This window comes from Xiphophorus hellerii, chromosome 8 (genome assembly GCF_003331165.1).
Source record: "Xiphophorus hellerii strain 12219 chromosome 8, Xiphophorus_hellerii-4.1, whole genome shotgun sequence".
In the NCBI taxonomy this organism is placed as follows: Eukaryota; Metazoa; Chordata; class Actinopteri; order Cyprinodontiformes; family Poeciliidae; genus Xiphophorus; species Xiphophorus hellerii.
Window position 1 is genome coordinate 17249679 of NC_045679.1, and position 15533 is coordinate 17265211.

General features: G+C 35.1%; 1 protein-coding gene across 1 annotated transcript in view; it reads right to left on the reverse strand.

The window, feature by feature from the left end:
• astn2 (astrotactin 2) overlaps positions 1-15533 on the reverse strand; it is a 262503-nt gene that overhangs the window by 121355 nt on the left and 125615 nt on the right. Inside the window, exon 11 of the mRNA XM_032569481.1 lies at positions 2880-3030. Coding sequence (XP_032425372.1) covers positions 2880-3030 — 151 coding nt within the window. The remainder of the gene's footprint in view (positions 1-2879; positions 3031-15533) is intronic.

A 15533-nucleotide genomic window follows, 5' to 3' on the forward strand; every position in this document is an offset into this window, starting at 1 on the left:
GGAGTTTATTGCATGTGTTTTGTTTTATTATTATAATTATCAAAATAGTCAGTTCTGTCTTGAGCTTAGGGGTTATTAAAATAGTCAAGGCTGTAGCCCCACAAGATTAAGAGAAACAATACCAGTGTCTCGCTCATTACCAATTTAAATGCATGTAAATGTAAGAAGTCAGCAATGATTAATTGAAACAAAGCCAGCTGATGCTCACAAAACAGTGGTGTGAACAAAAAACAGACAAACAAATTACTAGAAAAAGTCAGCGATAAAGAAAAACAAGGAGAGCCAACAAAATCTGGGCAGACTTTATAATAGGGAAGGGAGTAATTTCTACAGTTGATTCTCAAAAATGATGACTATGATTATCACACATTAAATTGTATGGTTATTGATTAATCTTCACAGTGAGACAGGAGGGATGTAGACTCTGAAAATTAGGGTAAAAATACTCAAAAGTATTAAAAGCATACGAGCTGTGAGTCATTCTAGAATGTGGCTCTCGTGAGAAAATCTGCTTGTTATTAATCATTTTTGGTCATCGCCTGTCAAGGCCAAGTAACCTGTGGGTCTGTAAGGCAACCGATGTTATCTCCAAAACAGCTTTGAGAATGTAGTAACAAGACGCTGGATCAATTTTTTCTGACGAAGAATATTAGTAAATCAGAAGCAAAAAAAAGGATCTTCTTGTATTTGTCTTTAGTCGTCACAAACAACCAAAACACTCATCGATTTACAGCCGCTTCAGAGCTTTTAATGACTCAGAGAACCGTCCTCCAGTAATTAAGATGGCTCATCAATTTAATTACTTTACCATGCAGGCCTGCCCTCTTCTATGCAAAGCCTGGGGTTTTTTATTCACCCTTCAGTTGAAAATATGCCAGGTTTGAATCTCATATGCACTGTATAATGTCATTTGCAGTGTTATATTTAAAGTCAAGCTAAGTTTTATCTAGCTTTGTGCGTAAAAATACAGATACTTGATCATAAAGCTAAGAAAAAAATATTAAAATTCAATTACCCAAATCAGAAAGAGGTAGGATTGAAGAAATCCTTTTTCAAAAAATCTCAATCACGTTTTTAACAATCTTTAATTACCATTTTAGTCTAATTGGATAACTAGCATACAGTTCTATTCATATTTAAACTAACCTTTTAAAAACAGCTGCAATCGGCAAGTCTGTGTATTATACAAAACAAAAAAGAAGCCATATACATAAAATAATTTTTAAAAAATAATGAGGTTAGAAGTAAACATTTAAATGTAAAGCATTGTGTAACATTGGAAATTTACTGTATATTTACCTTGCTTTATGTGAAAAATACTATAATAGATTTTAGTTTTTAATTTACTTTTTGCTGAACTCTCACTATTCATATTCTTAACCCTGAATTCAAATTTGATTCAATTCAAAAATATTTTCTTAATCCAAGAGGAAAGTTAATTATTGTTGTTCGTACAGATGTTTTTGGCTGCGGCCAGGAATTATATCCTCTAGTTATCTGCATTATAACAACTCTGTAGAAGCCTCTGATCTTAGAGTGTTGTTGTACATTTATGAATAGAAGTGCAAATTTCAGAAAGCCAATTTTCTTGGCTTTCTGAAATTCATAATTATCTCCAGATGCTCCATAACTGTTTAAATAAAAGAAACAATTTCTGGTTCAGATGCTCCTACTCCAACAGATAATGGCAGAAAAGATAGAACTCTCAACAACAGGCTTATATGAAGCATCTTTTTGCAAACCTTGAAATTACAGACGTGTTGAGTCTTTTTGCTGATTATATGATTTCTGTAGGAATTCTCCGTCACACTGGATTTTATTTTGGGATATCAGTATAAAATTGCAGAAAACATCTACTCCCCAGCTTTGAGATTTTGAATTGTAGAAAAGTTTTAAATCCATTTATCCTTTCTTTTTATACAACATTTTATGCTCATGCTTTGTTATTTCATTTTCACTTTTTGATGTTCTGAAAAACACTTTAGTTTGATTTATGTATGAATAGAAAAAACCTTGCTATGCCTTTTCCCTCTGACTCACAATATTGCGCTAGTATCACATAATATTCCAGTAAAATACATTAAAAGCTGCAGTTGAACTGCAACAAAATGCATAAATATCAAAGGGATATGCCTAATTTTAAAAGCACTGCTTGTAATATAAAAAGTTTTAATGCGTACATTCACTCCCAGTATGTTGTTTCCAAAAAAATTCTTCTGGCATTACAATTCTACTATACCACTGAGAAATAAAGCTCCTCTCATGATTTAAGGCTTTGTTCCTAAATTTTGTTCCTAAAATGTTGCCTTTGGCCACAAGCCCTGGGCACTTAGCAGCACTAAAGGGCAGACTAATATGCAAGTAAGGCAGTCTTTGCTTTCCCCTCACATGGATCAGGCAGTCTTTGGAAATCCAGAAGATAACCAAATTAAGATGAACCAGTTGAGGTGGATCTGAAATTTAACAAGGATGTCCACTGGGCATCTCCATTCAAGGGTCTAATTGGTATGCCAGGTCTTGCTAAAGGGATTATAACTGAGCTGGCCAGAGAGTGGTTGGGGATGGAGCAAGTAGCTAAAGACTAGGAGACCTTGAAATTTCTGTTTTCTTGGTGTGACCTAAACTCTAAAATTTGAGCATGTAGCACGTAGAACGGTTCCATTGTTTTAATATTTCAGGTGAATCTTCTTTCAGCTAAGACACCGGCTTTAACCTTGAAGAACCCATGAGAATATTGCTGGCAAAAAAAAACAGGAGCTGGAATACTCTCAACCAAAAGGGTTGGGTTCTATGACTGTCCTGAACAGGTATCACCAGCCAATCAGTTCCATTTCTGTGTAAATCTGAAAGTAAACACTCTTTATTTGAAATGAGCTTACCATGCAACCAGAGGAGTCCATCTGTCGATCAGATACACACTTGAAATTTTTTTTGCAGCCACCATTGTCTTTGGAGCAGTCACGAACAGGTCCAAAGGATGCCAACAGGTCCTGTACTGACTCAAAGTACGTAGACATCAAAGCCTCTTCCCTGGAATTGAAGAAGAAAAAAAGAGGTTTAACTAAGGAAGTACTGAACATTTTACATGTTTTCACAAAGCAATTATGGACACACAAGTGCAAGTAATGTCTAATTAAAAAGAATGCATAAGCAGCTGAGCATAATTCCTTACCACCTAGTCTCTCAAAATCTTTTGTTGTATTCTATTGCAATTAGGAAAGTATTCAAGCTCAGCTGTATTGTGACAAAGACAGTATATTTTTAGTCATTTTAATTGATACACATACAGTTTATAATAATATGTGCATATAAAATAAAGGAAATCAACATTCGGAAGATCAAATATGAAAAGTGACCACTGTGAACCTCTGCTGCATTTTCTTGTTGCTGTTTATGAAATAAATTCTGAGATCATTTTACAAATGGATCCACCTTGGGACGTGCTATTCTGGTGCAAGGTGCATTTTTTGGAAAGCAACTGTGCTCTGGGATTTATCCGCTCATGTGAATCACATCAATTTCTGCTGAGCCGTGCCATGCCAGCACACTGGTGGTAGCTAGCTAGACATTCTTACCATGTTCCACTGATGTGAAGCCTTTGGGGAATTAGCATTCACTATGCATTAATGGTGATGACTGCTTTGAAGTAATTTCACTGTAAAAGTTGCAAATGTTCTCAGATTTTTGTTTTTTTTCCTATTTATATATATATATATATATATATATATAGTATATATATTTCTGCCCGAGTTGTTCATTACTTGTTCCTGCATGTTTTGTGTGTTTCTCCTATGTACATAAACATGTAAATGAAAATAAATACAAGCAAAAATACACAGCTGAAATGCACATTTTGTTAACCCTACTAAGCTTTTTTTTCCCCAGTTCAAATCTAGACCAAAAAAATATTTAAATAAAAGTCAGTACATTTTGTAGGAACCCTGTTCTTTATACAAGAGGTGGTCAGGAGGTGGGCAAAGTTTTGGAAACATTATTTTTCCTTTATTTGTCCACATACACATTAAGGAAAATATTCAGTTTTGCCATGTCCATCTAGCTTCCTCTCAGTGACAGAAATCTGGGTAGGATTTGTTGCTTTGTAAAATATTTTAGCATATTTAATGTTATCAGAGAGGTTCTATTTAAATGAATTTCAGATTTAGCAGCTAGTAATCAACAAAAGTTGATTTGGATAGCCTCGTTGCTATATTAGATGAAATCATCATAACATGAAACTTGCATTCTGTATTCACCCAGGTTAATAAAATTTTTGATTAAAATTTTTAAGGGTAATGAAAAAGTATCAATATAAACATAAAATATTACCAAACTATATCCACACAACATCACCAGTTGCTCAAATCTTATATTACAAGTCACAAAATATTCCCCCCTCCCCCCAACATCGCTAAATCAACATTAACTGCCAACACCCACATGTACTTGTAGAAATCATGAAAGAGTTTGTACATCTGCATGTCATGATGCAAATTCACACAATGAGCGATGCAAGATAAAGGAGCACAAGTGCAGTGTTTAATTAGTGTCAAAAGTAGGGCATGCAAAAAAAACAAAAAAACAAGGAGACGTGATCCAAACACTCACAAGAAAATTAGCAGGTAGTAAACTATTAACTATCTTAGGGAGTTAGAATATTACGGAGGGAACATTTCAGCTCCATAAGGACACAGAGTATTATTTGTGTGTGAAACTGCATGATCAAGAGAGCATTTCATCTCTCTGTGCATAGTTCAGCAAGCCCAGGGTTGTGATAAGCAGATGCTTGACCCTCTGTTGCTCAAACCTGCCAAGCAGTCCAAGAGTTGAGGACATGCTTGTGACAGTCCTGTGCTCCTATCACCCGTTTGCATAAAGGGCAGACACACTCCCTTAAAAGACAGTTTTAACTCTTTGCACTTGGGAAACAGAAAGTCTGTTTTCCAAGCATAGCTATGTCAAAAGTATCACTGATACTGTTCTCTGCATTTTAGTCAAGCATAAACAGGCTGTTTTTCTTGTCTTTGGAAAGCGGTTTTACAACTAATTAGCTTCCACAAAAATACCACAACTGAACTAAAGAACTACTTGCTGTTAAGCCTTGCATGTTTTGAATCCTTTCTTTTTTAATTGAATTTTTTTTTATTATTAAAGCCAAACATTAATTTGAATGAAACAACAAAAGCCTTTTTTGTGTTTTAATAAGGGTTCAGTCGAATAAAAGGGATACATTTTGGAAGGGCATAGCAAATTTACCTCAATTCTATGTTCACCTAAGCACACTCAGCCATGTCTGTATACTGACTTTAGTGCACTGGCTGTCACGAAGAATGAAATAATAAGCCACACTGTCCCCAGCTGTGGGACTAGAGGGAGCACTGTATGTTGTGAGAAGGAGCTCTAGACTAAAGGCAGCAGAAAGGTCTTGACTGATGGGAAAGACAGATGACTTGCTGTGTAAGGAGGAGCTTAGAGCTCCAGCTCAGTTTGTGTGCTTTTGCTTGCTTCGAATTGCTTGTTTGGCAAAGTCATTTCAAGGAAGATTCTAAAAAAAAAAAGTGCCACTGAACAAATTAAGTACCTATTGATGTTGCTAAAAATGTGATTAAACTGTCCTCTTAAAAAACATCAAGCTTAAAGTGGGATTAAACTTCTCAAGGTTACATGCAGAGGAAGTTTACTCGAAAAACTACAAATCGAAGTAAAACTGATGCACATTAAGATTATATGAAACACCATGGATAAATCATTTGAAGTAATCAGTGTTAAAATGATTACAATGTCCCAATGATCCTAGGAGTTGTTGTCAGGGGCATGAAGCTCCTGACGACGTAGGTAACCCTGGTAAGGTCACCTAAGGCAAACAGGTCCTATGTGAGGGATCAGGCAAAGTGCAGCCCAATAGACCCCTTATGATGATTTCCAACAATGGTAACAGGGTTCCCTTGTCCAGACACTGGTTACCAGGGCACCATTCTGGAGCCAGGTCTGGAGGTAGTGCATGCTGGGGAAAGTTTGGTGGTGCTGGAAAGCGCTCCTCATGGGGATTCCCTTTTTTTCCTGGGAGAAAGCTTGGTGAGAAGCATGGTCATCTGGAAGGGGTCTCCACATAGAGCTGCTGCTTCTCCTCATTAAGAGGAACCAGTTGAGATGGCTCAGGCATCTGATTAGGACGCTTTCCTGGTGAGATGTTCCAGGCATATCCCACAGAGAGAGACCAAGACGAAGAGCCACCACATGCTGGAGAGACAATGTTTCTCGGCTGGCTGCCCCAAGTGGCTGGAGAGAGGAGAGACTGGGCCTCTCTGCTTAGGCGGCTGCCCGAAAGACCTGACCCTAGGTGAGTGGGTAAGTGGTGGATGGATGGATGGATGGATCTATGAAAGCAAGTTGGTAGAATAAACTGATGTATCATTCTAATGAAAATACTACAGATTTTTTTTTTCTTACAGTATACATGTGCATTAATTTCTTACAAATGTTGGTTAAATCAAACATTTAAAAGCCTTAATTTTCTTACAGTCTTATTTGCATGTTAAATTCATGACATCTTTTCATAAGTGAAGTATTTTGGTAAGAATTAAAACTGCCTCCACCACAGTGTCGTTTAACAAATCATTCACTGATCATTCACAAATCATCACTTACCGAATGTGAGAAAATGTGTGCCTACGTGAGAATAAACAGCTTAAGTAACAGTTCCTTTGTTTATACAATGTTTATTGTATTGTGGAATAATAGCTGTGATTTAAAAGATATTAAAATGTTTAAGGGTAAATTACCTCATTCAGTTTGTTGGCTATAGAAGATATTTTGGCAAAGATATATGGTGTCACACAGCAAGTATTGTTTTTTTTAAATATTTTATTCTATTTTGTTATGTCCATAAAATCATATATTTATTTTCTTCAGCTTCATATTTCTAGATTTGTCATGATACACAAAATAAAATTTCCTTGTGCAATGAAAAAATCTGACATTTCAGGAATTGTTTGCTACAAAACCAATGGATGCATGATCATAGTTTGTATCTTTCCCATCTAAATGAGACGCCATTTTTATGGATATCAAATGTAGAAGAATAAACTGCTGTTGTTGTATTCACATTTTGACATCTTTAGGTGGTAGCTAACTGATCCAGAAGCCTTTGTGCAACCCAAACCTATAAACTATTTTTAACAAATATCGACTTTTTTCACTATTGTTGGCTGGAGAGAGCTCATTTTTAGAAATGTGTTATGTTATGCACACATAACAGTGAAAGATTGAACATTGGCTCTATTATAATACTTACTGCTGATGTAATCACACTGCAAAAATTGCAAGGTTTGAAAGAACACCTACGCTTCACATGCTTTCCTACATAGATCTTGGTGGGTATAAAAAAGGATTAGTATTTTTAAAATAAAATAGTATTTCGGCCTCCCTAATTAGCAGTGGTGAAATGAAGTAAAATACAAACGAACTTTGGACCATGAACAAACACTTGTCTTGGCTTTAAAAACTCAATGAAAATGCTATATAACAAAGAGATAGATAGTGGAGAAACCCAGAGAGAATAGCTACGCCCTTCCTCCCCCCAAGACTGCAAGTTCTGCCTACTGTTCTTAATTGCCTATTGATGTTTTGTTGTTGTTCTCGTTTTCGCACCACCTCTGGTTTACGCCCCTGCTTAGCAGAGGCACAAGTGAGTAATGCCCTGCCATCGTACTGCACCAGAACCAACCAAAGTGAGTTCATTCTCTTTGCACGTCCCTTCTTTTTCCTTATTTAGCAGCTCATCTTTTCTGAATTATCCAGCTGGCATTTGGTTTCATCTGCCAAGTATTTAAAGCAGTGAAAAATGAATCCTTAATTCAGAACAGTCTAGTGCACTGGGATAGAGAGAGTGACTAAAATAACACACGGATTCATAAAAAAAAGAAACGCTCGAGACTTATGTTATTTAAAACTTCAGTGAAATGCCGTGCAACTATTTAATCCATGGCAAAGTAAAACTGTTTTGGAGAGCTACCTTTAGTTTAACAGTTTTTGATCTATTATGGTATTTACAAAAGTAAATAATTCAATTTATGAATTATGGTCACTTCAGTTGATAGGTTCTATCAATGCCTCTCAAAAGGAAAGACGGATATGTGCATTGACAATAGAACTGAGAATGATGAGAGAGCTGAAGATGCTGTAGTAGTTAAGGGTAATGAGAAATGTGGCATTATAAAAGAAAGGGAAATATCAAATATTCAGAAGCTCAACTGAACGTAGTTAATTCTGTTTCTGTTGTTTCCATGTTCCTTAGCTGTACAGATAGATTTCCGTACATGATTCAGTTTGTTGATTACTTTCCTTTTCATTTAGTAGTGTGCGTAATACTTTTGTTGTTTTTTTGTAGATATGTTTGGTGGAGGAGTCGAAGATATTCACCACTATAGTTTTCAATACTGTTCATGTAATATAGACATTTCAAAGTTTAAATGTGATTTAACCTGATTGGACATGTGGACATTTTCTTTTAAATATTCAAGCTTAAAGAAATGCCTTATGTTGTCATGCCTAAAGAGATTTGAAAACAGAGTGAGAAGCAACCATATTTCATGCATAAAAATATTCTCCCCACCCCTTTCCATATCAAGATCAATGCTTTTGGCACTTTGACTCTTGCATGACTTAGCCTTATACTGGCTGCATCTAAACACCGACGTACCATACTTGTTATTAATCTCCCTTTCTGCCTCCTGCCTTTTCCACATGATGAATGACCACACGACACTGCCCAAAGTTAGAGCGCTGCTCCAGCATGATTACAGGGCCCGTTATTGGTCTGGCCCTGCACTTGATTAATGCTCTTATTCCCGCTCCCCACAAATATGCTGACTCTCATCAAGCAATTTTGTCACTGAATGGACCACCTCTGCTTTAGAATTGCAACAATCATAGAGCAAAAAGGTGGTTCTTCACAGAAAAAAACTGGTAAAAGTAAATTATAAATTGAAGATTGATGCATCAGTTGTTATGATCATGTAACTGTAAAACATAATATCGAATTGAGTGAGATTGGCTTTATATTTAATTTATGTATTATTTTTTGGTTAGTTTCCAGAAACTCTAGAAGCATTTCTTTGTTTGTAATGGGGCATTTGAATTACGTTTCACTTGAACAGGGCTTGCAAACTCATTAATCACATATGAAAGTGACAGTAACTGTTAAAAGGTTATGAACAGTTTCTCCCCAATGTTTATTTATTTTTGCCGCTCAAAGAACCTTAATTGTGCATTGTGAGCTATATATACAGTTTGTGAGCATACAGTCTTTTTCTTTCTTCAAATCTTAGCACCAAAACAAAAGATATCTACTAAACTAAAAACAAAGACTTGAACCAAAAGAAATTAACTCGGCTTCTTAGACAATGGCTATAAAGACAAAGAAGTAATTCTGCAAGTTAGAAAAGTGCATAACAAGTTTTACTCTGCATTATAACAATTGCTTGAAAGGACAGAACCTCACTGTTTGGTAGAATTATTGAGAAAACAAAAGGTTGTTGTTTCCAAATAAAAACAAGGCCATTGATCTTTGGATTGAAAAAGTGAAAAAAGATTTCAAAAAACATGAAGGATTTTTTTTCTAAGTCATCTTTTACTGCTTAATATTATATGCATTTACAAATAATATTAAATCATTTACTAGATAGGAATTTGACTAAGATATTTTTTTTTCTTTCCATATATCAAAAATAAACAATATAAAAATATAAAACAATATAAAATTGGGTCTCAGTTCAGTTCAGTTCACCGGCCTCCATTCAATTTCCATGGTAACAAACCACTGTCATGTCTGGTGGGTGGTGCTATAAACACTTGAGATTTTAATTTAAATATGCACCACATATATAATTTTCAGAGCAGAAAATATCTAAATTAGTTGAGTAATTGTTGTCTAAATGGAATGATGCCAAAGCAGTTATGCTGACATCCAGCAAGATTTAGAGAGTCACAAAGAAAACTACTTTTTCTTGTGGAAGTAGGCCATGTTCAGTGCATCCATATTCTGTCAGCTCAGGTAGTTTGAATCCTCCTTAGCTGTCATTTACACAATACTTCTTCCAAAATCATCAATCTATTATCTTCCATACAACTTTAGACAACGTTACAACTTAGAAAGAATCACCTTGAAAACCATGAAAGAACCCTGCATTGTAGTGCATGGTGCAAAACAAAAACAAGAATACTTTTACATTTCCTCGAGCAAGAAAGGCTTCTGCACACAGCCATTTTCAAACTACCACAGGACTCCCTTGCATCTAGTTTGTAAAAATGTGCAAATCTTCTGAGTCTCAGACCAATGATTCATAAAATTTCGAAATGTAGTTGTCCAATATTGAGTGACACATTTGTTTAAATTCTCAACTTTGTCAAAGCAGTTTTTCTGCTTTGTTATTTTAAACACACATGCGATTTGCATAAAACCACAACCAAATGATTTTCTATATCTTACTTTGCTTTATGTTTCCATTGATGTACATTCTAGGGACTTTTCGGAATGCATGTTCCTTTACCTTTGTCTGGCTTTAAATGTCACAGTCAACCCAAGTGAAAACAATCAGAGTATCTATAATGAGAATAAAAGAAAAAAAAGCATGACATATAGGATGATGGTTTTATAATTGACTGTGCTTTTGAAACATTGTTAGGCAATTGTTTTGTGAATGAATAACTTCAGGAAGCCGTTTTATCACCTTTTATATTCCATATCAAGATGACATTTAAATGAATTTATGCAGTTTCCATGAAACCTGAAAAGAACAGGATTCTATTTTAGCATGCATTATAGGGCATTAGCACCTCATGGATTAGGAGTGGTTAGACAAAATTTGCTGTCTCTCCACCATCAACATTAAGAACCACATTTAAATTGGACTAATGTGAGTTGCGGTCTTTAACACAAGAATGGCCAGGATTCCAGTACCCCCTTTGAATTTGTCAATGACAAACATGACATTTAAAAAGGCTACTTTGGCTAATTTTCAACACCCTGGTAAATTCCAAGTCAAATCAGAGCTGACAAAAAAAATAAAAAAATCCTTGGGCAAAATTTCATTAAAATGTGGTACTTTGGGGTTAGTGTTCCAAATTATATCTTAATGCAAAAATATTAATCAGCAATTTACAACAGGCAAAAACATTACTCACAACAGGAACAATTCAGCACTTTTCTTTGTCCCTTATTTGAAGTTGCATTAACCCTCCTGTTATGTTGCGGGTCAAATTGACCCGTTTTAAAGTTTTAAAATGTTTTTAAAATAGTTGGAAGTATTTTTTTTTACATGAAACTTTTTCTATTTGTCTTAATAGATGCACTCTACATATAAATTGAAAATGTATTCATTTTACACATTTGTAACACCCCCTGCATCTACTTTTTACACAGATACTGTTTGGGTCAATTTGACCCGGCAGTCAAGTTGAAGTGCAAAAAAAGATAAAAAAATGTATGTAATCATTTGTATGTAAATGTATAAGTATCCGAAGGATCATAAGACATGGTGTTGCGGCAGAAGCCCCATGCATCTGTTGTTTTAATATAATGCTGACGGATGCAAATATCCACCTTCGGGTTGTAGCCCTTTTGAAATATTTCTTCAGCATTTTTTCAAGGTTATATCTGTCTTATCTTTGTGTGATGCTGATCACTGACCTCATTCTACTTGGAGTCCTCAATAGACAAAACAGAATCGGGATATATAGATAGAGTACAACGTTTACTTACTTCAATGTGTTATTAAATTGTTGGCTGTTGCATCTCTCATGTGTGGATGGTAGTTTCTCTCACTCCCAAAAACATAAGCGTACTTCCAGCTGTTTGGTTTTGGTAGTTCGAGCTGGACTTTCAACAAACATGAGTACTGGCATTAAAGGTTCTTTAGAAATGACAATGTTTGCTTGTCCAAAACAGGTTATGTAAACAGTATTATCTTTTCTACATTTAAATTACTTGACAATGTTATAGTCCAGAAACACGTTTTGGAACAAGTCCTCTACTTTATCATTTTTGCTGTAAGAATGGTGCTAGTTACTGTGTGAATAATCCAGACTGACTAATAGCTGCTGTGTGTCTCAGGGCATTCACAGTAGTAATGTATTTGTCACTTTCTGAATGCAAATTCACTGCCTATGCACCCAATGTTCCCAGTTTTATGGGGTAGTTTTGCATTGTCGCAGTCAGCTTTAAAGTCCCTATTTGGATCAAGCTGTTTGGATATAATCAAGCATTAAATTTGTTTCTTTGAGCCTAAATGTTGCTGAATTTTCATTTCCCCATGCTAACAGGAGCACTTCTTCAGACAATCAAATGATTTAGACTTGCCAGTAACAGAAGATCTGATTGGCCGGTAGTGTGTTTGTAGTTATTAATACAATCCATAAAGCAAAATAAATAAAGTGACATTTTATTGAACATTTGAAGTAGCCATACATTGATGTAAAAAAATTAAGACACATTTAAAATAATTCAAAATTTAAAAAACTATAACTTTCAATCTTAAAAAGACTTTACTGGATAATTTTGTTTTAAATTAATAAGTATTAGTAAGTCTTAAATCATTTAAAACTTTTTCAGAAACCCTGGAAGTTATTTTTAGGCCCTTTTTTGATTGAACTGTAATTTATGAAATAACATTCCTTCGAAATGTGCAGTCTGTACTTTTGTGTCATAGGAAAGTGAATGAAATGTTTAGATTTACCTTACTTTATAAATACAGTTACATATTGTCTTGTTCAATTTATTAATCATAGCAATAAGAATGGTCCATACATGAATTCTGTTAACTCCCCATTCTCACACTTCTCTCAGTTTCATATGTCACAAAGGAGGATTGGTTGTAAACCTAAAGGGCAAAAGTGAGATGGAGATATGTTCCTTTAAAAGCTCCAGCTGCAGTGCATTTTTGAAGTCACCACAAGAGCCTATCTATCGTGACTAACTGTCAACATAAATGTGCATATAAACATTTTGGAAGAGAGCATCAGACTGAATCACCATGAACTCCCATGGGACTTATTCCTGCAAAAAATTGCCTTGGATAATGAGCTATCTGCATTATTCATGACAATCTGACAGATCTGCCTCACAGTTACAGGGACTAATCATCACTTTAATATACAACATTAAGTTAGTATTCCAGACGAATGTTTTACATCAAGGAGCTGTATGCTGAAAAATGTCTTGCACTGAGGATTCTGGATTTCTTTTTATTTCATTTCTAATATTTCAAGAGGCCACTTTCAATGATATATCTATCTGAATAGTCAAGAACAAAAAACAATATTCTTAGACAGTATTGTTGAACTGTAATCATAAGGGCAAAAAATGATTCTACAAAGGCTACTCATATGTTACAAAGAAGTGAAAATAGAATATATGTCCTTGAAGGCTTGTTCCACTGACAGCAAGGGTGGTAATCTAAACAGATCTTACAAGCTGCAAATAAAACAAAAGCATGCTCTGTAACTACTTGGTGAAACATTATATTACTAATTGAAACTGTGACCTAGGGTAGAAAGATCTATCTATCACACATACAATCATGTCAGACTAAATGAAACAAATGAAAAGAAAACCTCATTAGCGATTATTTATACAACCTCTATGCCTCTTGGGTAAATACGCATACTATGCTCTTTTATGGGTTATTTTATGAATATGTGCAAACTGATTGGATCATTATGTGCCCAAAATCTATTTTTTTTTTGTAGCTGCTGTACATTGTGCACTAGTTGCACAGCTCACTTTTTTTGTGAAATCATCTCAAAGTAAATGAAAGACCAAGAATAATTATTCAAGAAGCATACAATAATCCTAGTTACTATACATCAGAAGCATACAATTTCCTTGGGAGTTCAGTGCTCCTGAGGCAAATTTATTAAGCCTCTAAAAAGTTTTAATTTATGCAGCAATATAGAAAATTTTCAACATTGAAATATATGACAAACATTAGAAAATAGCTGTCTTCTCCTATTACTGTAATTTTATGTTTTGCTGACTGTCATAAATCAAAAACACTCAAAGAGTGTGCTCAATTGTCATTTTGCTCTTGCCTAATTTTAAACATGTACACTTGTTGGGCCCAGGCATGGGGAAAACAAAAAGGACAGATTAAGAGACTGATAAAAATGTTCAATCCCTGAATGCTTAACCCATTTTCATATGTAGTTCCCAGGGTGGGAGGAATCACAGATGGAATACCCATGATATCATTGGACAACAAAACTCTGAAATAGCAGTGTTCACACTCTTTATCCACAGTTCTGTACAGGTTGCGTTAAGGAGGATGATGTTGGGAAAGTGAAAGGCTGCATTTTTGAAGAAACCCTGGATCCAAAGAAAATGTCAGTCTTCTGTTGTGTATCCAGTGACTCTGTCCCAGCCAAAAATAAACCTTATTTTCTTAGACTTATAAGCTTATCTGAGCTCCTGCAGAAAGAACCTGGCAGAGTTATAGATTCTCCAGAAAGAGATGCGTCTCTTGAGTATGCCTGTTGTGAAACTGAACTGCTAATCCGGGGTTTGACATCATCATGCCTAGTATTTGTTCATGATCTGATGATATCTTAAAAAAACTTTTGTTTTTTAAGTTTAAAACAAAAATGTTTTAAACTTCCACCTTGGTAGTCAATCACTGTGATGGCTTATTAATACACCATCCAGGATCAATTGACAGGTTATTGACTTGTAATTCAGCTAAATATTTGTATTAAAATAATGTTTAATTTTCCCTTTTGAATTGCAATGAGTGTTTGAACATATACCAATTGTTGTTCTTAAAGCACACATATACAAACACGCATATACATGAACGTAAACAGATGTGGACATTGTACACATTAATCAAAATAGAAAATTGTGCTTGATTCAAAATCTTTATACTTTAGTGAATGGTATTATTAGTTTTTTGCATCTTTTGTTTCACTAATGAAGGTAAAATCTCCACCATGAACTTCATCACAGCGTAACACCTTCCCTTCAATCAGTGAAGGTCAGTTGCAGTCATTGCTTAAGTATGGCCTTTGTCCCTTTCTACTGTGTAGGGTTTTGTTAATCTGTTGCTGAGTGTGACTATTGGCAGTGATTGGTCCAAGAGACTCAATAATGTGTGTGCTTACAGTATAAAACTGTGACAGTGCACCTTCCTGTTTCTCTGCAGTGTGTTCAAAGAGGACAGAATTCAACTAAGAATTAAGAAAGGGATTAAATGCAGCTCTTCTCAACAAATACATTTACTCAAATGTATTTGAGTAAATACAATTGAGTAAATGGAATAAGCTATTTCAACTGGCAGGCGTATTTTGCTTAAGGTTCAAAATATACCATTGAGCTGGCTACTTTAACTGTATATACTCTGACCAGTAACTTTACTAGAAACACTTGTTTAAAATACATGCTTCCACAAACTCAACCAGTCATATGATCAAATAAATGCATTGAGGCATCTAGATGTGGTGAGGACGATTTGCTGAAATTTAAACAGAACATCAGAATGAGGACG